At 40.2% G+C, this 22563-nt stretch overlaps 1 protein-coding gene across 1 annotated transcript in view; it reads left to right on the top strand.

Annotated features, from left to right (window-relative positions):
* The window catches only part of EIF2B3 (eukaryotic translation initiation factor 2B subunit gamma), a 103863-nt gene that overhangs the window by 57645 nt on the left and 23655 nt on the right, over positions 1 to 22563 (top strand). Inside the window, exons 7-10 of the mRNA XM_074832179.1 lie at positions 12642 to 12772; positions 13426 to 13619; positions 17751 to 17828; positions 18523 to 18671. Coding sequence (XP_074688280.1) covers positions 12642 to 12772; positions 13426 to 13619; positions 17751 to 17828; positions 18523 to 18671 — 552 coding nt within the window. The remainder of the gene's footprint in view (positions 1 to 12641; positions 12773 to 13425; positions 13620 to 17750; positions 17829 to 18522; positions 18672 to 22563) is intronic.

The following is a 22563-nucleotide window of genomic DNA, read 5'->3' on the forward strand; positions in this document are numbered from 1 at the left end:
CAGTTCTTTTGTCCTCTTGCAGCCCTCTGCCTTGTACATTTAACACACATGTTCTAACAAACGAGGCAGGCATTCTTCTGCCTCATTACACAACTTTGATTCATCCCCAGGGCATAGTCCATCTTTACATTGGGTGAAGAAGAGATAGAGATTGGGGAGAGAAGAAAAGCAGGTGAGTGTGTTTTTAAGGGTTGTGTCATAATGTGTACACACAAGGTCTTATTAAGGTAGTATAAGGAACGTGGTTCTAGCTTTTCTTAATTTGAGTGCCCAAACTGTTACCCTGATGTTCTTTTAAGTGTCTGTATATATATTTATATATGTGATAATTTTAGAATTAAACAGTGAGGCTACTGTGACTCTTGCTAATGGAGTAGCTGTTATCAACATAGATTTATCACCTTTCAGGTCAGCCACCAGAAGGAGATGGGAAGCTCTAAACTTCAAAGAATATCCAGCTCAGCCTTTGTAACCTTGGCCTGTAGCATACTCTGTTACTCTGTTACTCTGTGTGTGAGTAGTTCAGTTACACTGCAGAAAGAGAGAGAGTGGAGCATGCTCAGCATAGGACGACCCAAACAATTTAGCTGCAAAACAGGTCTCTTCCAAGCATGTGCAAACACTGGTTTTTCAGATTTAGCTTGATGTAGTATGGGCACTTTTTATGTTTACAAATGTAACGCCCTGATGAAAAGACAACCTTGTGCCAAACTGCAAGCATGGAAGTGCAAGAGCTTTTCAGTGGAGCAGTTGAAATATTTTTAACATGGACAAAACAAAGTTTTCTTCCATAATTTTGTTCTTGGAAATAGCTGAGACATTTTTTGATGAAACTATCCAAAAAAAATGAGCTTGAGGCAAACACCTGGCATGGGTATTTTCAGCCAAAACAGTTAAACTTTGGCAAAGTTTACAAACAGATGAAGAAAGAACCTTACAGTAGGAAATGCTGGGCAATTTATCTATAGGCACCCCAACCTCTGAAAGCTAGTCATCTCAGTTTTTATGAAGGCAGATGCCACTGTGTGTTTGCTCATCTGTTATGCACCAGAGTGGCAAGTTGCATTCTCTACCATAAGGAGATCTTTGGACTTTGTTTCAAAAGACTATGTCCGTATATCTAAAATGAAGTTCATAGCACACATATTCCTCTTATACATTAGAACATTTCACATATTTTTACGATGTCCTTCTCCCTTTTTTGCACCCTCTTCCTCCTAAAAGCAAGGTAAAATTTTTATTGTGTTTAGCAATGTGTTTTGCAAATCACCATTTTGTCCTGAATCTAGTACTTCTGAATTGTTGGGTGTAGAATAAGCCACTGTTTCCCTTGTACAGTCACCTGGGAAGCTGGCAGCTCTGTTTGTGGCCAGAAGGAATGATGTGTGGTACTGGAAAGACAAGAATGATAAACAGCAGCACTGTGGTCACTTCAAAAGGTCTGAGTAAGCATTTGCAGTGCCTTGTCCTGGGAGCACTTAGTGCTAACATCTTGCTTGCCACCAGGGAAACCCACTTTCCCTGGGGAGCCTTCCTCTTGGGGTGCACCTCATGAGAGGCTGAGCTGGAGATAAGGAAACAAACCAGCTCTTCTGCAGTTCTTCCAGTGCTGGAGAGCTGCCTGCCAGAATTTGCCAGTGGAGAAACTCTTCTCTGAACTGAGCAAATTTGCAGTAAGCTTTATAGCCAAAGTCAGTATGATTTGTTTGCAAAGTTAAACACTGAGGGGTTTTTTTGAACTGCTGAAATAAATAAGAGCAAATTGTGTGAGGTCATAGCGCTCTGCCTTTCCAAACTGCTTCAGCTGCAGCCCCAGAGCAAGCTTCTCTTCTCGGCTCCCCTCTGCTGTGTCCAGAAAGCCTCCACTGGACCAGCACGAGGAGGGGAGAGGAAGGTTTGCTGTCTCAGTGCTGTGTTCTGAGATCTGTGGTTGTGCGAAGAGCTGCAGTGGAGCCACCCTTCTCCTCCTCGATAAATGGCAGGGGCAGTATGAGGTCTTTGAAAACTGGAGGTGCAAGTGACTGGCTCTGAAGCTCCTGCTTGGATGGCTGTGTGCTATGCTGTACACAAAGGCCCCTGCAGGTTTATATTAAGGTGCTGCCCAGACTAAACCAGTGCATTTTTTCTTTTTCCCCTCTAAATGCCTTTTTATCATTCAAGCTGTCACCTGTGTTTCCTGGCAAGGGCTGCTGGCTGGGGGAGGTCTGGCAGAGCTGAACACCCAGCTTTGGTGGTCTTTGTGTGGCTGCCTGAAAGATGGCTTAAAACAGAACCTGCTCTGTGAATACCTGCGAGTTAACATGTGTCAGCCGTGTGGCTGGAAGGTTTCTCCTTTGCTCTAAAGAGAGATTTTATAATGAATACTTTCCTTGTGATTAAAATGGGTAAATAAACAAATAGCTCCTACAGGAAGTATACTGTGTGAAGACAGGGAAAATAGATTGTAGCTTTCCAAACAAGGAAAAGAAAAAAAGAAAAAAAAAAAGGGGGGGGAGGAGGAAAAAAAAACCCCAACCAAGCTCAAGCTCCTCCTTAGTGCATTTAATCTATTAGAATGTGAAATGGCAATTTATCTTTCCCATTTCCTTTCCTTGTCAAACATATCCAGCTGTTGGAGCTTTCTCTGCTCCCTACTAGAAATGCCAAGACTTAAAATTTGTTGATGTCTTCCTCCTCCAGAGTATCATTACTGTTATCATCTTTCCATGGTACCAATCAAGCTCACTCCTGAAACCTCAGGGGAAAAAACTCTAATGATCCAAACTAGATTTAAACAAATTATGATTTTCAGCAAATCACTTCTGTAATAAATACAATTCCTTTCCCTGTTGGCGGACTACCTGGGAGCAGGCATATCTTTGGATGCGCTGAATTCAAGCTGATTAACTTCATGAATAACTGCAAATCTTTCTGTGAGACCACGGTATGCCATAGTGGCCATGTGCCTGAGATACTTGAAGCATGCTTGGTCACAGCACAGTATTCTGTGCATGCAAGCTGCTCCTAACACAGATTTTTCTAAAGTAAATGTTAAATTTGTTAATTTTGTCCTCTAACTGTGATTTACAGTATCAGATAATGACCCTTTGGATTCCCTGTGAAAAGTGAATATAGGGAGGACATGAAAAAGCTCATTCAAATGTCAATGCAAATATTATAGAATCATAAAAAAATTTAGGTTGGGGAAGGACCTGTAGCAGTCTCTAGTCCAACTTCCTCCTCAAGTAAGTTTAACTTTTGTGTTGCTCAGGGGTTGTTTTTGCAGTTGAGTTTTGAAAGTCTCCAAGGATGGAGCCTGGGCCTTGTCCCAGGACTGTACCACTCACTGAAAAATTGTTTTCTTTATGTCCCAACTGGAATTTCCCTTGTTGCAGATTGCATCCGCTGCCTCTTGCCCTTTTACTGTGCACCTCTTGGAAAATTCTGGCTGTCTTCTATATCACTTCACTTTTGGTAGTAGAAAACTGTAATCAGATCCCCCTGCAGCCTTCTCTTCTCTCAACTGAACAAACGCAGCTCCCCCAGCTTCTCCTCCTGCGTCATGTGCTCCTGGCCCTCATGGTGGCCTCAGCTGGGCTTGCTCTGATCTGATAATAAACATTAAAAATTGTTAACTATTTTTTCCACTGTTTCATGCAGTTGCAGTTTCCTTTGGTAGCCTTCAGTCAAATTGACTTTTGTCTTCATACAAGATGTGGGTTTTTGAACCTAGGAGAAATGATGATTCTTTTATCCATCTATTTGCACTTTGTTGTTGGTTTTTTTTTCTTAAATCATTGCCACTTAGACAGTATTCACCCTAAGCATTCTTTTATCGGGGCAGTACATTTTTTTCCACACAGCACTACTTGCATGTAAGATAACACTTGGGGTGAAATTATTATCTTACCTTGCTGGACATCCCCCTGTGAGGATACAATCCTTATATGTGTTATCGTGGTATATTTCTCTTGCAGTGGAAAACATAACTGTCCTGTATTTTCTATTCAGATGATCTGATTGTACAACTTTCAAGAATTTTCTAGATAATGTTTTCCTTTCTTCCCCTCTCTGGTTTGCTTCTAAATCTCGTTTCTTCCACACCACCTCAGCCCCTGACTGATCCTTCTGAAAGGCTGAGTCCCCTTTTACTCACACATTGAATTTTTGGAGAAGAGAGAAAATAGTGATTGTTTTCCTACTATTCCACTTCTCATAGTCTTTTGTGTCCTAGGTGTTAGTTCAGTGTCAAATTTCATTGTGTCCTAGCCAGTCAAATGAAACATGAACAATAATAAAGATGTCCGTAACACTGTTGCTGACTTTATTATTACATTGAATTATCATGATGGGAGATTTTTAACTTCCTGCATATAGAAGAGAGTATAAATGCTACTAATGATGATAGGGGGCACATGCCTGTATAGAGTAGCTAAGAGATACCTTCATTAAGTCAGTGAATCATCCATCAATCACAATATTCTGAGTTCTATTGTGAATGTGATAAGTAGCTAGAGTACGAGGTAAGGGCTGATCTTAGAACAGTCTTGAATCAAAGGGGAGCTAATATATAAAAAAGTAGTGTAACATTTTAAGCAGTTTAGGGCAGTCCAGGGGAAATGCTGAGTGCTCGCTAGTTAAGTTACTGGTTTTGAAGTCAAAGACCTGAATGGAGAGGAGTGGTATTTCCCTAAATCAAAGACACAGAGATGAACTGTAGCACACACAGCACTTTACAACAAGCTTTTCTGGCTGAATACCACCTGGAAAGAACATTATGAATAAAAGTGGGCTCATGAAGAAGAGGAGATGGGATTCATTTACCAAAAAGCTTCATCTTAAAGTTCTTCAGGAAAGGATAAAGTGACCAAAAAAAAAAAGTTTAGTATTATCACATGACAGAAGATCATGCCACAGTAAAGAGAACAGAAGAGTTGTCCTACAAGTAGGGGTGAAGCAAAGATTAGTAATCATAGTGAGGATAGGAATTAAGGTAGAATGATTGCTGGGGCGAAGGGTGTAGAAATGGGACCTGTACAGGTGGAAGCAGGACTGAATTACACACCAGAGCTTCCAGTTTATCTCCCAGACTGCTGACAGAATGGTCATGTTTTTAAGTCTAACTGAGAATGGGTCCATCTTATTGCAGACCACAAAACACAGTATCTGCATGGAGAAACAGAGCCAAGTGATGTGGACATCTATGATGCCTTTAATGCATTCTCAGTGGAGTGGGGTGAAAGAGCTTACCAATGTGAAGCTACAGCCATGTCTACATTTTTGACGCTTACATGTTTTATGCAGACAAGTCTGAAGCGTTTAAATCTATCTTATCTAAATATGTACTTATGCACCTTAAGTTTACATAGTTCATTAGTTTTACGGATACACGTCAACTTCTTCAAATGCATCATATGCATCTGTTTGTTTAGGCATATTATCAGAATGCCTCTGTTCAGTGCACTTTTCAGAAAAGGAGCCTAATTTCAAAGGCACTTAGAAAAAAGTTGGTAACAGACACAGATGGCTGCAAAGGCGGAGGTGGGAGAGAATGGGGAGAGATGAGTTCTGGCAAGGAATCACGTTTGGTGCAGGTGCGCTTGTTTTAGAAGAATGGGATGCTGTCTGGGAATGAATGAGATCCATTCCTCAGCAGCATGTATAACCTGCCAAACACCCTGGGTGGCCTCCGACAGCCTCAGAGACTTTTGGTCAGCGAGAAGTTCTAAAAATGTCTAAACTTGCTGGTATTGCTGTGCAAAAGCTGTATTAGTCAGGAACTGAGGGGCATTCCTGGCTGTTTGGCCAGTGGGCAGAGTTAAGGTTACTTAGATGACCCCAGCTGAGTGCGCACACGCTTTCAAAGGATTTGAGTATGTAAATGAGGAGTTTTAATTTCTGTGGTCAGTTTTTCAGAAAGCTGCCTTGTTTCCCCAAGGGTTTTTTGGCAGAAGTGGAAGTTAAATCCCTGCTCCTTTAAGTGCATCCAGACTTGGTGGAACTTGAGAACAGCTTTTTATGTGGTTTCCATCCATACCATCCCTTCCATACTTTGATCTGGATCTTCTCCGCATTATGGTGTCTATGACTGTCACTTGCATGTTGTCTTCTGCTTTCCCTCCATCATCCAGAGTGCAGGGATTTTGGTGGTGATTCTGCAGTTTCGGGAAGTCAATCGTAAACTTGAGTTTGCAAAGCAAAGCCATGCAGTTATACCAGCTTGCTCTGCAATGCCTTTTGAAATACTGTCACGCACGCTCTTATGAACATTGGGAGTAGGTTGCTGTCAGACTTGAAGGTTTTGGTTAGAAAATAGTATGGAAAGACAAATGAAGCACGAATGCAGTCATGTGGAATTACCTCTTAGTAGAACATTTCTCAGTTTCTTTGCCTTTTCCATAGGCTTTTAGCTCCAAAAATAATAAGAGACACTGACAAATAAGTAATTAAAGTGAAACTGGGGGTTGAGAAATATAGTTACTCTTTTTGTGATAGAAATTTTGAGAGTAGAACAGGACAAATAGAACGTAGCAAGAAATAGCATCTGTTTGATGCTGTGATTGGTGTTGCAGGTTATTGAATTAGGCACAAGTAATTGCCTGGTAGTTTATTGGCTTGACTGGTTACTTGGGACTTTTCCTTTATTATAATTGGTCTTGAGTACACCAAACAAAGGCAAATAGATTATTATAAGATATAAGGGCAGAATTAGCCTTCTGCAGGGACATGGCATACCCTATAAATTTATTATTTGATTTTTTTTTTCCTTTTGTATATAGTCCTTCTCTGCTTTCTCCACATTCTTAGCATGTCTCAGAAATTCCAGCGTTTTTAGCAATGAATCAGTGAGAAGAAGGGGAAAAGGCCTGTAATTGCTTTTTCCATTGTGCTTGTTAAAACCGCATTGTGGGAAATGGACCCAAACACTGTCTTTTAAGTGGTGTTGAGTCTGAGGCAGGTGGTATTAACTCAGGACTGCATTAACTCTTTTCAAATCTCTTTCCTGTTTCCTTGAGGAAACATGCCTGGTGTATATATGTGGCAAGGGCTGTTTGCCTGCCTCTTGCATTGACATTTTAATTTGGTCCATGATATAAATATCATTTCCCTAATCCCCCTTGCCCTGACCCTGTTTTGTCTTTTCTTCAAAGTGAGTTGACTTTTTTTCTTTAAGGAGGGGGGAGGAGATGGGAATGGTGGCTGGCTGCTCTAGTTTGGAGCATTAAATGCTCGGGGAAAAAATCTCAGAGTAACTGTTGTTTCTTTCTTTGTATTCACATGGAAATTTTTAATCTCCATCAAAGGATCAGGAGAAAATAACGTTGGGATTCAACAAGAGAGCTCCCAGCTTACATGGAATTTTTAAATGTTATTTGGGTTTATCCTTTAAGCGATGAGAACCATGAACTATGTACCTACAGGGTTCAGAATTAACTTTTCTCTTTCTTCCAACACACCCTCTTTTTTTTTTTTTCCCTCCCTCCCTTTTTCTTACATCTTTATTGTTCTGCATAAACATGCAACTTCTTTTTGGCCAAAACTGTCAGTGCCTTAGGATTTGTTTAGTTGTATTTATGTATACATTTCTAACATTAATTATGAGCACCAGTCTGAAATGTAGCCTCATGTTCTGCTTTTGATGTGATCTGAAGAATCTCTGTTGATGGTCATGGAGCTATGATCAGAACCCAACCCACTATATGCTTGCATAGTTGTACAAGAACTAACATTAGCCTGGAAAAAAAAAAAAAAAAGGCAAAAGTAGGTATAGAAGGCTAATAATCTGCTTGTTTGTAGTGGGGAATCACAAACACTATCTGCACCTGTAGATGTAGCTGACTGTGCTAATAATGATAGCAAGGGAGACCCCCTGCGACTAGCCCATGGAGAGTAACAGCAGATTTCACAGGTGGGTGCTGACAGCAATGGTAGATTTCATGCTTCATCACAGATTAATAAAACAGGGAGGATATTAAAATGCTAACACTCATTAATACTGTTTTATGGTATTTAACATTAAACATGGAAAATGAAAATGAATGACAGCCGGTAAATGGAACTGACAGTTGTGTTCAGGGTGTCTGAAGCTGGTGAGAACTAGCTGCAGGAAGTAAAAGCTGTGGGTGCTCCTATTCCTGCTGTGGGTCAAGCCGTACAGCACCTCCTGGTACCTAGACTTTTGCAAGGTCACCTAAACTTAGACTTAAATAGATTCTTCTATTATTACAAAATATTTGATGAGATTTTTTTTCTTTACCAGCATTGGTCAGAACCATTATTTTCTGTGTCATATGAAAGACAAAGTCTCCAGCAAAAAAGGATGTCTAAGAGCAGAAATCACAGCCCATTGAAGCATAATTGTGAAATACATTTTCTTTTTTAAAGTGGTCAACATTTGGGGTTTTTTCCCCAAAAGTCTTCTTGTGTTTCAATTGGTTCCATTGTTCTTCATTTCTTGCTGAAGTTTCAATAAGCTTCATTGAGAGGTTTCAATAACCTTCATCCCAGAGGCAGTTGCATTTCAGCAACAAGTAAAAGTTGGCCCTCTGTGAGTCGTAATATATGTAATGTAATATGATATAGTATACATAGATACAAACTTAATTCTGCTGTATCACAGACTCTTCTAATTTTATTTGTGGTTAAAACACACTGGAAACTTCTGCGTAACTGTGTTTAAATATGAAACTTGAAGATCTAGGGCATTTTCACCTGGTGTTCTTCACAAGTAAAAATTTTTAATTTAGCGTGAACCTTATCTCTGCCTTTGTTGTCATGCAGAAATCCCAGGAACACTGGGAAGACATCGCAGTGCACAGGGACTAGGCATAAAGGGATTCTAAAGACTTGATACTTATGTCTCTCTGGTAACAACAGTACTTAATAAAATTACCATTGCCTGACCAAGTATCCATTTTTGTACCGTAACGTTTCAGGTTTTAAATAAAATTAACCTTGAATATCCTAGATTTATAATGCCTAGATCTGAGTTTACAGTCTGCACAGCTGACTGCAAATGACTGATGTATTCTCTGAGCTCTTAGATACATTTAATACAGACTTTTCCAGGGGGTTCTTTTGCTTTTAAAAATTTCATCTTCTCTTGAATTCCCAGATGTTCCTTGCACATGCACCATGAATTTCACCTGCCCCACGGTCTTCATTTCCCACACGTATGCACTGTGTCTTGCCAACATCCCCCTTTGTTATGACCTGCTCTATGAATGGCAGATTCCATCCCAGAGATATTTCTTCTTTTTAAATGCTTAAAATGTGATCAGTATCAACCCATTTCAAAATTGGTGCCATCTCCTGTTGTTCTCATGGGACTGAAGCCACATAAGATGCTTCAGGGATTAGTCCCCCCCCACTTACTTTACAAGCAGCAATTTAATGGTGCTCTCAATCTTTGGCGATTTAATTGAAAACCTACTACTTTCTGTCAAGGTGAAAAGATAGATATAACATCAAAAATCAAATTTCAGGGAATGAAAGATCACAAAAAAGGCTTGTCACTTGGGCTGGAGTTTATGAAAGCATGTTTATTTTGGAAAATGTTACTCAAAAGCAGGTTCATTTTTATCCTCTCTACCGTCTGGATTTTACTGTGAGGTGTCAGGGCATGATTACTCTGAGTTGGCTTAGAATTGAATTTCTGCTAAAATTCTGTGTCCTCCTCCTTTCGCCCACCCCTCCACTTTTTTTCTCCTGGTTATAGTAGATTTTTCCTTATGTTGATCTCGGTCGCTATTTCATTCCTACTTCTTGGTGCTAAAGAAAATAACAAGCTTAGAAACTAGGGGGATGCCAAATTTTAAAATCTGAAGAGAATAAAAAAGACTGCTTTCTTCAGCATATACAGTCTTACACTTATTTCTTCTTAATATAGGCGCATGTACTTCAGGATTTGATTGTAAGAATTTTTAACACACTAGACCAAAAACCTTTTTGGTTTGTCTTCTCCTGAATCTAGGTTATAGGCTAGTTGGTTCTTCAAAACGTCTGATAATTTTTTTCTCTCTTGGTGTAGGGTCTTCAATCCTATCCTTCCTTTGATTTAAATTCCTTTCCTAGTCCCAGCCAGATGTTTGGTTTCCCCTGCTGTTGACAGTCAGATAATATTCTCACGCTATCACTTCGTATATCCACATTTGCAAAATCTGTCATAAAAATTTCCCAAATTTTTGTCACCAAGTGCCTCACTGCATATTTTTTTAATACTTTCCAAAGACATATTCCTTTAATGTTGCATGTAAATTGCTTAACAGCAAGCAAAGGCAAAGCTTCCCGTTTTTCCTTTTCCAGTAAGAAGGGTGTGTTTGAGACACATCTTATGGATGACCCAGAGATTTACTCCACCTTTGCTGAAGGAATGTGGCTAGCACTTCAGAGAATTGCAGGAAAGCTTCGGGAGTTTGGCCAAGAAAGAGTAAACCGTCGAAAACCAGGCAAAACTTTGTCTTTCCCCCTTTCCACTGGTTTCATTTCCTACCGTGTTGTGTTGTCCTCTGCATCAGACTATTTAAGACTGCCAAATACTTGGATATTTTATAGGTAATATATCTTATAAATGCCATGGCCAGCCTCTGAGGGAAACACAGGATTGTCGGTTTTGGATGGAGTATAAAACCCAAGCAGGAAATCATTGCTGAATGGCACAGCTGCAGGCAAACATTGTAAGCTAGTAAACTGCCCATCTGCACCACCACACGTGTGTCGGAGTGCGGGGCCAGGGTGGCCGTGGCAGAGCACGCCTGTAAGTGGTTAGCAGGGAGAAATTTGGTGATTAAAGAATGAAGTGTTTTGCTTCATTAGTTCCTGAAATACAGCTATCTGAAGGTGATTATAATCTTATTTTCAAGGAAGAGAAACTGAAGACTAGAGCTTTTCCTTGTCTGTAATAAAAAATAAAAACAGAATTTCAGGTCTGGGATGGTCAGGTCAGGATCATCCCACTGTAGGATGGAGGATGTGACACAACCTACAGTTGAGGACTGAAGGAAAAGTTTGTCAAGAAAAAGGAAAACATTGTATTTGTTCGTAGGGCTAAACTGGCAATCACATCTGAATCTTCCCATCAAAATTAGAGACAGGAAAGACTGTCTTGGTCCTTAGGTCTGCCTCACTATCACTGACCTGAACAGAGGCCTGAGTGGGTTATGAGCTGCATGTTTCTTAAAGTTTGAACTGTTTAAGATCCCCCTTTGCTGGAGATTATGCCAACCAAAATCACTTTCAGGATACTCATTTTAGTACTTTCGTTTTTTAATTTAACCTATAGTTAGTTCCTAGTTTTGCTGTCTTCCGTCCTAAATAACTGCTCTTTCTTTGCGGGTTATCATTTGTTGAGTTCCTCTAGCCAAGCTCTCTCTGTTAGTTCTCCCAATCCTTCCTCTGAAGTTTAGCACTTCCTCTTATACATGCCAAGTTTGAGTTCATTTTCATGATTTTCCCAAGCACTACTTTAAATAATCCACAATTCGGTAACTAAATGCAGATTGTTAAAATAATGAAACAACAACAATAAAACTCTTTTAAGACTGCATCTCATGCACTCCAACTGCAAAAACTATTGATCTGGGGTTTTTTTCCAAATACTTTATTGAAAAATAAAATTATCTTTTAATAGTCAAAATTAAATTACCAGGGTTATAATCCCATTGTACAGTAGAGTTTCTACCTTGATATTTGTCTATGGGGGACAGGTTTTTCTTGATTCATAGTAATGTATAAATCAATGCAAGAGGAAATATAATCTACTGAACAGGGTCATTGTTTAAGGCATAGGTGGCTTGGGTTCAAGTCCCTGCTTTATCACAAGCCCCTCATGTGATTTCTCTGCCTCCTAGTATTGGGGTGTCAAAACAAATATAATAAAAGTTGAAATCTGTGCATAGGGAGGATGGGTGTATTGCCAGCTGAAGCCTTTGGAAGCTTTCTGTTCACTGATGTATTTTTTGGATTGGGGCACCTAAAGAGCGTGGCACTCTTGGCACCTAAACTTGTTAAAATGTGCTGATTTCTCTTGGTTAAAGGTCTGAGTCTTTAAAATGTTCTTGATGTTTCATATGAGCAGGAGGACATCATTAATGTCTGTGTCATAAATATTTTCATTTAAGGATTTGATATACCTCATCGTATATACCTTATATGTTTGATATATTTCATATACCCTTGAGCATTTTCATCATATTTATCACATGGATTTCCATCCACTTTTATCACAAAGAAAATGATCTGCTTTGGTTTTTCATCTGTAGACACCTTATTCTCTCTTTTCCTGTCAATTGATGCCATTTTTTAAGCCACTTAAAGTAGATTTCAGTTGTTGTCAATGTTGGTACTTTCTGCATTCCATCTGCACACAAGCATGAATTGCAGAGTGATGCCACATTAAATTATAGGCATCTCTGTTAAAATATAGGGAAATTAGTTCTGAAGATAAAGCTTTTTCCTTATTTTGAATCTTTCTTTATGTTTTAATGCATTAAGGAAGCACGTGACCAGTGGACATCGTCTTAGTGCCAAATGTCTTGGAGTACCTGGCATTTTGACTCATCCTCATGAAAAATGTGGAAAATATCTGATCATGTTATGCAAAGGAAATGAAGTTATGTAAGTTTTAGCATTCATGGACTTCATATGTGTGTCTCCTTCCCCAGGACAATCACATCTCTCCGGAGTGAACTGATTCCACATCTGGTTAGGAGACAGTTCTCTTCTCCTACATCATTGCAGCAAGGACTAGACAATAAAGAAGAGGACCAAAAGAAAAAAGAACAAGCATCCCTAGGTCAGTACAAGTATCAAAGATTTGATTAAGGTTTTAAAGCCCATATGCTACATTACAGCTGAATTATCTGGTAGAGTACAGAATTAGCCTGAAATGCTAGTTTGGGGATTTGCTTTTTTCCTCTTGTACTTCATGATAGCAAAGATTCTAGTAGATTTCTTTTTCAAACAGTATTGTGTGTTATATAAATATTTTTGTCCTCCCTTATTTTGGTGTAAATCAAAAGCAAATCAGCTAGGTGCTCTGTATTCTCTGTATTCTTCTGGAATACAGTATAGGTAAATGTACTTCTGAAAATGTAATTTTAGGAGGGAGTTCCTAAAATTCTGTAGGGCAACAGACTAAGCCTTAACCACCCTGCACTGGGAACTGGACAGCATCTCAGATCTTGGAATTTAGCATTTCCACTGTCTCCTTGTGTGACGTTGGACAAAACATTGCATCTGTCCTGATCCCTTGATTCCCACCTGCAGAATAAAAATAAGCACTTACTCACTACACATGATAAAATCTGTTAATGATTGCTAAGTATCTAGCCATTCAGATAATGTGAGGCAAAGATTTCCCTTCACCAACAATATTTTAATAGTATTCCTCTTCAGAAGGTATTTCATTAAATCCTGTCTAACTTCATGCATGTGTGTGTTCTCCAGACATTTATAGTTTCATAAAGGAAGATAATAGCTTGCTGAAACCTGCTCCAGATAACTCTTGTTGGAATGATCATAGGGGAGATATGAATGAAACTCTCCATGAAGGAAAAGTGCGCTGCTATGTCCATATCATGAAAGAGGGACTGTGCTACCGAGTGAATACTCTTGGATTGTATATTGAAGCTAACCGACAGGTGAGAAAAATACAGAGCTGCCATGTGAGAATACAGCAGTAGTTTATGGGACATTTTAGCCTCCAGGAGTGGCTCCCTGTGATACAGATGAGCAGTGCATGGGAATTGAACCAGTGCCATATTATCTAGGCATGTCACCCTGCTGGTTGCTGGATGGGGACATAAGGCCAGGAAGCAGTTCTGTCACTAATTTATTCTATAGCTTTGATTTAACTAAGAAAACGCCCACCCCACACACTCTTCTTTTTCTTAGGGGTGGCAAGTCCTGCAGCTAAAGAGCCAAGAAGTGTGGAAAATAAGGCTGGAAGTAGCTTTGATAGCTCATCTAATCAATGTCATCCATGTCCTAAAGGCAAAAGTTCTGACTGGACTCTTCCTAACAGATGTTTATCTAAGTGAAAATGACAAAGGTTATTAATGATTTGCAGGAAGACTTAAACTACCCGTACATTCAGATTGCCTAATGCTTTCCATTATGAAAGAATTATTTTATGAACAGGTTTCACTACAGTGGCACTCCAGGTAAACGCAGAGGTGAAATGTGGATCTGTTGCAGCTTTCACTTTCACACTACTGAGAATTCATAAAATAAAAGATCACAGGGGAGGATTAGAGAAATCCTGTACTAGCTAATGAGCTGATGATTAAAAGCTTTTAATATGATGATTTTTTTTTTTTTTTTTTACTACACTGGCTGATGCAATGTACAAGTTCTTACTTCACTCTGCTAGTGATGAACTTCGTTGCTATCAGGAGTGGACAATTTCCTCTAGTTTTGAAAGATCAGTAGGGGAGAGTAGTAAGTAAAGACTCAAGATTTCTGGAAGTGGGGCTACGACAGCAATAAAGTTATATTGAGAATCCTGGAAGTGGTCACTGCCTTGCCTCTGCTCTCAGATTGAGTTGATTTCTTTTTAATAAAAAGAATGGATTAATTTATGCAAATTAGAGTTGCAGCATGGCAGAGTGACTTCACACATTGGAACTCTTTCTCCCTGGTGCCTGTAAAGGAGCACAGAAATAAAGTGATTTGTTTTGTGGTTAGGGACATGAGGAAGAGAGGAGGGAGGCAGCACTGCTGTCAGAAAGGGAAACTTTCCCCAAGAATATCAGGAACAAGTGTGCCCAAAGGGTTAAAGGAGAACACCGCTTGCTAGGGGAAGTGTGCGTGTACATTTGGCAGCAGCCACTTCAGTAAAAAGTTATTGAGTTGAGCCAGTCAGACTCCATGTGGGTTTTTTTCTGTTGGTTTTTTTTTGTTTTTTTTTTTTAACTTAAATATTCTACATTTTGGTCAGTTCAGGAAATGTGTTTGCTCCTGGGTGGTACATAGAATTAGTGTTTTGAAATCACATTGGGGCCTTCAATGTTGGAAAGGATTTTCTTTGAATTTTTAACTTTTTCAGAATGGTAAAATTTCTAAGGAAACTATGTGGAGGTAAAACATAAAATGGAGCTTAATGAGGGGTTGTGAGAAAGGAGTTCCTTTTTTCAGTGCCACTGCATTTTGTTTCTCTTGCTAATCCTCATAAAAGATACACATTTAATTTTATCATCTTTTTTCTACCTGTTTTGTTGGTCTCTAAGGAAGACTTTTGGTGTCTTGTTTGCTTTTATCTTGCTCTTCACAGACCAGATTCTGATTCCCTGGCTGCAAAGCCAGGACCCATAACTTTGCTGTCCAAGAGGACAGACTCAAAGAGCAGTAGCGGTCCAGTCCAGTAGCTGTGAGAAGGAATGGCATCCTAACCCATTGCCCTTCTGGTGAGGAAACACTTTACTCACATCATTTCACTTCCAGCTGGGTTTCTGGATGCCTGCAGCCTGTGTGTGGGCAGGTGGGTTCAGGAGGGAGTTATCTTCAATAGCAGGAAATAGTTTCTTTGTAAGATGAATTAAATCCAAACACATCTTAAACCTTCCCTTGACCCAGGCACTCCCTCTGACTCCTGCCCCCTGTCTAACCTTCCTTTTCAGAGCAAAATGCTTGAGCCGGTAGCTTTCTTGGGTCACCCCTCAGGCTGCACTACCATTGACTGATTCTAATAAGGGCTTTGCTCTGGCCAGTAAAATCCTTTATTTATTTCACCACACCACCTTTCCACTGAGGAGGGCAAGAGCCTTTCCTCATTTCTTTCCCTTCCCACAGAGCAACACTGGATAGTAGGAATCTTTCCAACCTATGCTGTAGGTATGCTTTGGTGTGTGTTCCTCTCTTGGATCTATCCGTTGTGGCTGCCCAGCTATGTGTCAGGTGAGGACAACATCCCTTCACCAAGCCAGCATCATCCAGGCTGATTGGCCTAGTTTGTGGCTTTCTGGTAAACTGGTGGTTTTCTGTAGTGCCTGCACCTTGGACTGAAGGATCTAACCTACTCATGTTTTTTAAAAAACAAAGAAAACACAAGTCTAGTGGGGAGGACCATCTTCAAGATGTAAAGAGCTGCAGATGTGGAATTGTCTACTGGGGACAACAGGCAGCCTGAAATGATAGCTCAGAAGTGTGAGCTCATCTGAGCTCATCCCACTCATCTGAATGAAGCATCAACTGTGAAAATTCTTATCATATGAAAAACAGCACTTCTTATCCATCCTTGCATGCTGGAAGGGAAACAGGCTGGTCATATTATGAATATCCAAACAATTTCCTGTAAGTGTCATCTCATTTGAGATCTTGAGATATTTTTTTCTGATCTGATCCCAGCTTCTTCAGATCTGTGGTATCTGCTTCTTGAGGTTCACTCCCTAGCCATCAGCTCTTGTTATCCCAGCTTTCTAAGGGAGTCATTTTACACAATCGTACTGTGTGGCAGCTCCTTCATAGCAGCTTTGGAAATTGCTGGCAACTCTCAGCCAAATTTAACAGAGTAATAGAGATCTCAAAGATAAACTGTCCTAAGAGTTTTGTAAAAATTGGTGCCTGGTAAAAGAAAAGAGAATGAGTGCCACAAACCCAGTTACACCATCACTGTGTGGAGACTCTGGTTGACCTCCCAGATGGACAGTCAGTGCACGCATCCTAGCTGGCCAGACAGCATGTGCGGAGCTCCACACTGGCCCCAGCACGTGCTGCTTCTCACTCAGGCATATGATTTGCCATGACACAGACCTCTAAGTGGTCTCACGCATCACTTTGCCACCTTCGTGGCACCTTGTATCTCCTGTGTTTCTTTGACTGGCATCTCTGGCCTACCAAGATGCATCATACATTGCATCACTGCTGCAAGTAACTGTACAGCACTGTGTCAGTGCATTGCATGAGACTCCCACCTCCCCTGAAATCCCCATCTGTGCTGTCATCGCCTCTTCTGTGGTGTGTGACCTTGGCTCCATCCAGCCTGACACCAGGAGATGCAGAATGCCTCAGGCTGCTCTTTCACCCAGAAAAAGAGGAATGATGGAGTGATATCCCATCTTCCTGCAACTCTGGCCCCCTTTCTTTTCAGGAGCCAGTTCAGAATTGCTCTCCATGGATTTGTTCTTGGCTACCTCATGGGCTGTGTCTCTCTCTATTACCATCACTGCTTTGTCTGCTTATCTAACACCTGCCTTCTCTCCATCAAGAGCCTTTTCTTCTGCAGCTTTCTACCATCTGGAATAGCCACTCGATCAACTTTAGTTGATCTCAAATACTTTTTTGTTGTCTGTACCTCAGCATTCTACCTTATTGAATGGGCTGAGCATAGTAATCTTTTTATGCCAGTTTACTGGTTTATATTTGATAATACTTGCTTCCCTCTCTGAATGGTGTAAAACATGCTGAGCTGCATTTGAAATGGCAGATGCTGGACATTGTAGTAATGTACAGGATGCCACTGTGTTCAGCTGGAGCCAGCCTGCTTGCTGCTGCTTGATCCACTGCTTCTCCACAGGTGGGAAGCTGAGTTGAGAGGGAACATGCAGTGCACTGCAGTGGAAGTGTACTTGTCTCCTTTACAAAAGCAGAAGATGGTAAATCACATGTATCTGGTTGCAGATTTAAAATGCAGGAACTTTTTTTTTTCCTTTAAGTTAAAATGTTTATGGTAGATGTGCTAGTGCAATGGAAACCAAAGCCATCTTTGAGGTGTTTATGTAACATGCAGGTACAACACTCTCATGTTAACTTGCGATGTGGGTTTTTCCATCCAGGTTTCCAAGTTACTGCTTAATCTGGGTCTGGAAGAGCCGCTGGTTCATGGGTCTGCACAGATCACTGACAGAGGCATGGTAAGTGTTCCCTTCAATACAGTCTGCACACCCTTTGCTTCAAGAACTGCTTCCTAAAATTCAGTCCCATTGTTGGAAGTGAAGCTGAGTTCTGAAGTGTGGAATTACAGTGTAGGTGATACAGCCAAGGGTTTCCTTGTAGGCTCACCTATGGGTTCCTGCCTTTCAGTCTGTCTTGAAAAATATTTGGTAAAAATTCTCTCTTACTCTCAAGTCAGACGCTGCAGTCTCTTGTTCCCTAATGGAAGTTCATGGTAGTGATCAGTTTGCCTCCCAAAGGACACCAAACTCAGAAGGAGTCAGTATTTTAGCTATGCTTCTTGCTAAAGCATTTTTGTTGAATATCAGCTTCAAGCCTCCTTTTCACAGGTGTCACTGGGCAAACCTTAGTGAAGCCAGTGAGTACTGGCAGGACTATTCTTACCATGCTTACCTTACCATGTGAGGCCTACAGAGCCAGACCAGCTAATGGAGTTTTACCAAGTTAATGGACCTTGGGAAGACTGTCCAACTGTCTGCCTATAGGATAGGCCTCAAATTACTAGGTCTTTCCTCTGCCAAAGATCCCTAGGGGTAGAGCAGGGTACGCTTTGTTGATGAGTGCTTGAGACATGCTATTTGGAAGAGGTATATGAAGAACACATATCGGAGAGCTCCAGGTACTTTTGACAATTTCTATTCTTTTCTTCCCTAGGTTGGATCGGACAGCATTATTGGGTCATCCACACAAGTGGGGGAGAAGACATCCATTAAACACTCCATCATTGGCAGCATGTGTACCATAAAAGACAAAGTTAAGATAATAAACTGCATCATCATGAATTCTGTTACAATTGAGGAAGGGTATGTCACCTCTTTGTATCTTGGTCCCCTAAATTTGCAGGGTTTTTTTCTAGATAGATTCCAAGTCAGTAATTTTTGTCCTGCAAGCAATCCCTAGCCAGAACAGTTGGTACCAGGGGGTGTGTTTCTAAAGACTGAGTCAGAAATAAGTCTCTATAAACAGGCTACAGATGCACAAGTGAAATGAATTAACAAGAGGGCTGCAGTCTTGGAACATAAATGTCTTCTTTTTAGAGGAGATCATATCATCTTCAGAATGTGTAAGTTAGTTAAGTGGATGTAGTCTGTGTGAGCTTGTGTGTCATCCTTCAAAGCTTTATTTTAGTGGCTGGGTCTATGAGTATACCTAAAATATTTGAGGCACAAAGCATGTTTCAAAGTGGTACACTTACCAACTAGAAATGTTCTTATCACCTTTGAACATTACAGCTTCACCTGAAATGTCATTTTCTTTGACCCTTTTTTGTCATCTTGCAGCTTTACTTTACCGTTGGTATGCTGAGTAATAGGATAAATGAATAAACTCTTCAAAGAGAAAATCTGCCAGCTAGTAGAGGTTTCCCATGCATTAAAGACACTAACTAAATAGGTAGCCTTGAGCTGTACATTTCCAAATGTGGGAAAAGTGGCCTATCTGTAATTGTTGATGTCTGCATGCCCCCATCTTTCCATACATGCTGGCTTCCTGTGGATGTCAGTGGAAAGGAAACTGCTGATTGAGTCTGTGCAGGCCTGTATAAATTCCCTGCTCCTTCATGGCTTGAGGTTTGCTTAGGGCCTCAGGAAAAAGGCCAAACTCTTAAAAAATGCCAAGTTGGCTCTGGAAGTTGCATATCTGAAAAACAAAAAACCCCAAAGGATGTGGGGTCTATGGAGGATACTACTGTTACATAACTAAATTACAGGTAAGTATGGTACCTTACTGCCAAGTGTTTGTCTTTAATAGAAATCCACAGTAATTTCAAGCACATCATAAATCAGAATTCCATTGAGTATAGAAAATAGCTGGTTTCCAGTTCAATTGCAAATGGATGCAGCATGGCTATATCGCAAGCACTGCTGTCATAAGAAGTACTGGAAGCTCTCTCGTTTGATCTTGAGACCCTCTGTCACTTTGATTAATGAATTGATGCCACAGTCATAATGGTATGGTTTTGCATATGAGGTGAGCAGCTCTACCATTAAATCACAGAGGCAGCTAAGTGTATAAATTGTGCTATTTTTATGAAGAGTCCAAAATCAGCTTGTGTCTGCACTAGTATATAAGATTATTCTCTTCTAAATCCTAAATCAAGCTCAGAGTTGTTATCTTAAGCATTCCACAAAATTTCACAAGCATCATAAAGATGGTGATACTATTTTTTTAAAAGGGGTAAGCTAATTTTGGGGGTTACATTTTTCTGAATTTCTGGAAAACAATGTCATCCCTAGTCACTCTCAGTGAAAACAATGTAGCCACCATTGAATGAAAAACCTCATAGTCCCAGGGGTTTACTCTCTTCAGCTGCTCTGTGGTTACTGCACGCTGATGCACTGGTCAAATTTGTAATTATTCCTCTCCAGCCTGAATTAAGACTATAGACCATGGAGCTTTATTTCAAAGCATACCGTAATTCATATTGTGTAAATCTGCATCATGGTAAGTCTTAAGATTAGAGGGGTATGAAGTCATGCATGCACAAGTAGCGACATACAGAAATATTCTAGGTGCTGCGTTTCGTTGAAAGTCTTGCTTGTAACTTAGTGAATAATTTCTATGTATTTTGACCCTCTTTCATGACTTTGATTAAATCTGATAGGTTTTTAGTAAAATGCCAGTGATTCTTACATGTGTTTATGGATCCATTTGCAACAGGTAGATAAATTATATGTGGTTTTGCTTTAAACTGCCCACAGTGGACAACTTCTCTTTACAGAAGTCTCATTCTAAAATAATTCAGGCTTTGTCTAATCACCAATTTCAGAAAACATCTTGGACTTTAATTGGAAAGTTGGTATATGTTTGACCCAAATATGGATCAAAATGAGCATAATAAAGTGCCTTAACAGATCTAATTCGTTTTTTGTTGCATAGCAGATGTCCTGCAAATAAGCCAATTTTAACACCATCTAAGGTATTGTATATTAGAAACTTCTAGAACTGCACTGAGAAGCAGCTAAAACCTGTGTCATTTAAAGAATACACATTTTAATGCTGACATGAGCAGCTCCACCAAACTAGTGGACTACTATATTAATGCCCTAGTAAAATGTGAGTGGTAGCTGAAGGCTAGTCCCAGCAGTGTTCATTGCAATAATACCAACTTGAAGCAGTAGGCTGAGAAGACTGTAGTAGGGCACATATTGTGGAAAAGACAAAGCTGTTTAGATAACCCAGAGAAGAAAGAAAGATTGCGTAAATAATTTCTGAAAGTTGGGAGACTGGGAACAACCACATGCAAAAATCGCTCTGCATTCTAAGTTCATTTATCAAGAGCTATGATTATACATGGCACTGCCTTGGTAAATTCCCTTACCATTTACATCACCTGTAGCTTCTCTGGGTTGAATCTTACCTTTTTTTTTTTCTTTTTTTTCTTTTTTTTCCCCCATCTAATCAGCAGCTTTAGTTCACTATGTCAATATAGAAAAAAACCAAAACCAAAACAACAACCAAAAAAAACCCCAAACCAACCAACCAACAAAAACAGATGAAAAAGTTTTCTCTCTTGATGGTTTTCCTGTAATGTGATTTGAGGATCCTGGTCCATAGTTCCTGTGGCTTCAAGATCCACAAATTGCATCTCCAAAACAGAAAAAGGTTTTGAATAGTCTCACCACATTTGATACCAGCTTCTGAAATGGATAAATAGATTCTCTCTGGGCAGATGGAAACACCACAAGGTGCTTAGGACAAAACTAGGTTCCTATTGTTAGGCTGTGGTTGGCTCATTATTGGAGAAACAGAGGTTATGACCTAGATGATGATGACCTTCCCAACTGAATGGATCAAGGAACTGGGGTTAGCCTGGACAGTGCCATTGCATACTGTTTGTAAATTATGATCCACTCTCCAGCGATGGCTGGTGCATTTGATACTCTGGAGGACCAATAGCAGGGTTTTTTGTTTTTCCTGGTGTTTAGGGCTTCTGTTACATTATATATGTCTCCTGTGAAGTGATTTGAGTAAATATGAATCCCCCCTTAGAAGAGATTACAGAGGATTAAAGAAGTTAGTAACACAGGCAAAATAATTGGTAGTCCTTTCTTAATGTGTTTCCCACTGTGCAGCTAATTCTTCCATCAATGAGACAATAAAATAGCGAAGATTACATATGTGCTGAGTGATGGACATACTTGACCAAGCTGAGAGGGATGTAATTTATGCAACAGTACAAGTGCTGAGAGATGCTGACTGCCCAGGTGACAGGCTGCAGCGGGGAAACTGTTCTTGTTTCCCTCTGGACGGCTCCCCAGAGCTCAGTGACAAATGACTGCACTGAGTTACATAGTTGGAGAAAATCTACTAATTGAGCTGAAATTATAGGTCACTTGAAAACTTCGTATATCTGAATGCTCCTGCAGTAGCTGTAAGTGTCCTCAGTCTCTGTAGTAGCTTGGGGATGTCCCTTCTGTTTGTTCTGTTTGCATTAGAGGTGGTGCAGTACAACAGGGTACCTGGATTGCTGTGTCTTTGGTGCAGAAGTCCCCTCATTATAGCTCACTTGCGAAGGAGCGATCTGTAACACTGGCAGGCTGACTGAAGCTGGTTATGTTGGGAGATTGTGGCATTTGCAAATGAAAAGGATGTCTCTGATGGATTTACTCCCCCTGATGAGCAAGACTGGCAAACTGGTAAGAACAGACAAGGAGAAGGCTGAGGTACTCAACAACTTCTTTGCCTCATTCTTCA

Source organism: Strix aluco, chromosome 8 (assembly GCF_031877795.1).
Source record: "Strix aluco isolate bStrAlu1 chromosome 8, bStrAlu1.hap1, whole genome shotgun sequence".
Lineage (NCBI taxonomy): Eukaryota > Metazoa > Chordata > Aves > Strigiformes > Strigidae > Strix > Strix aluco.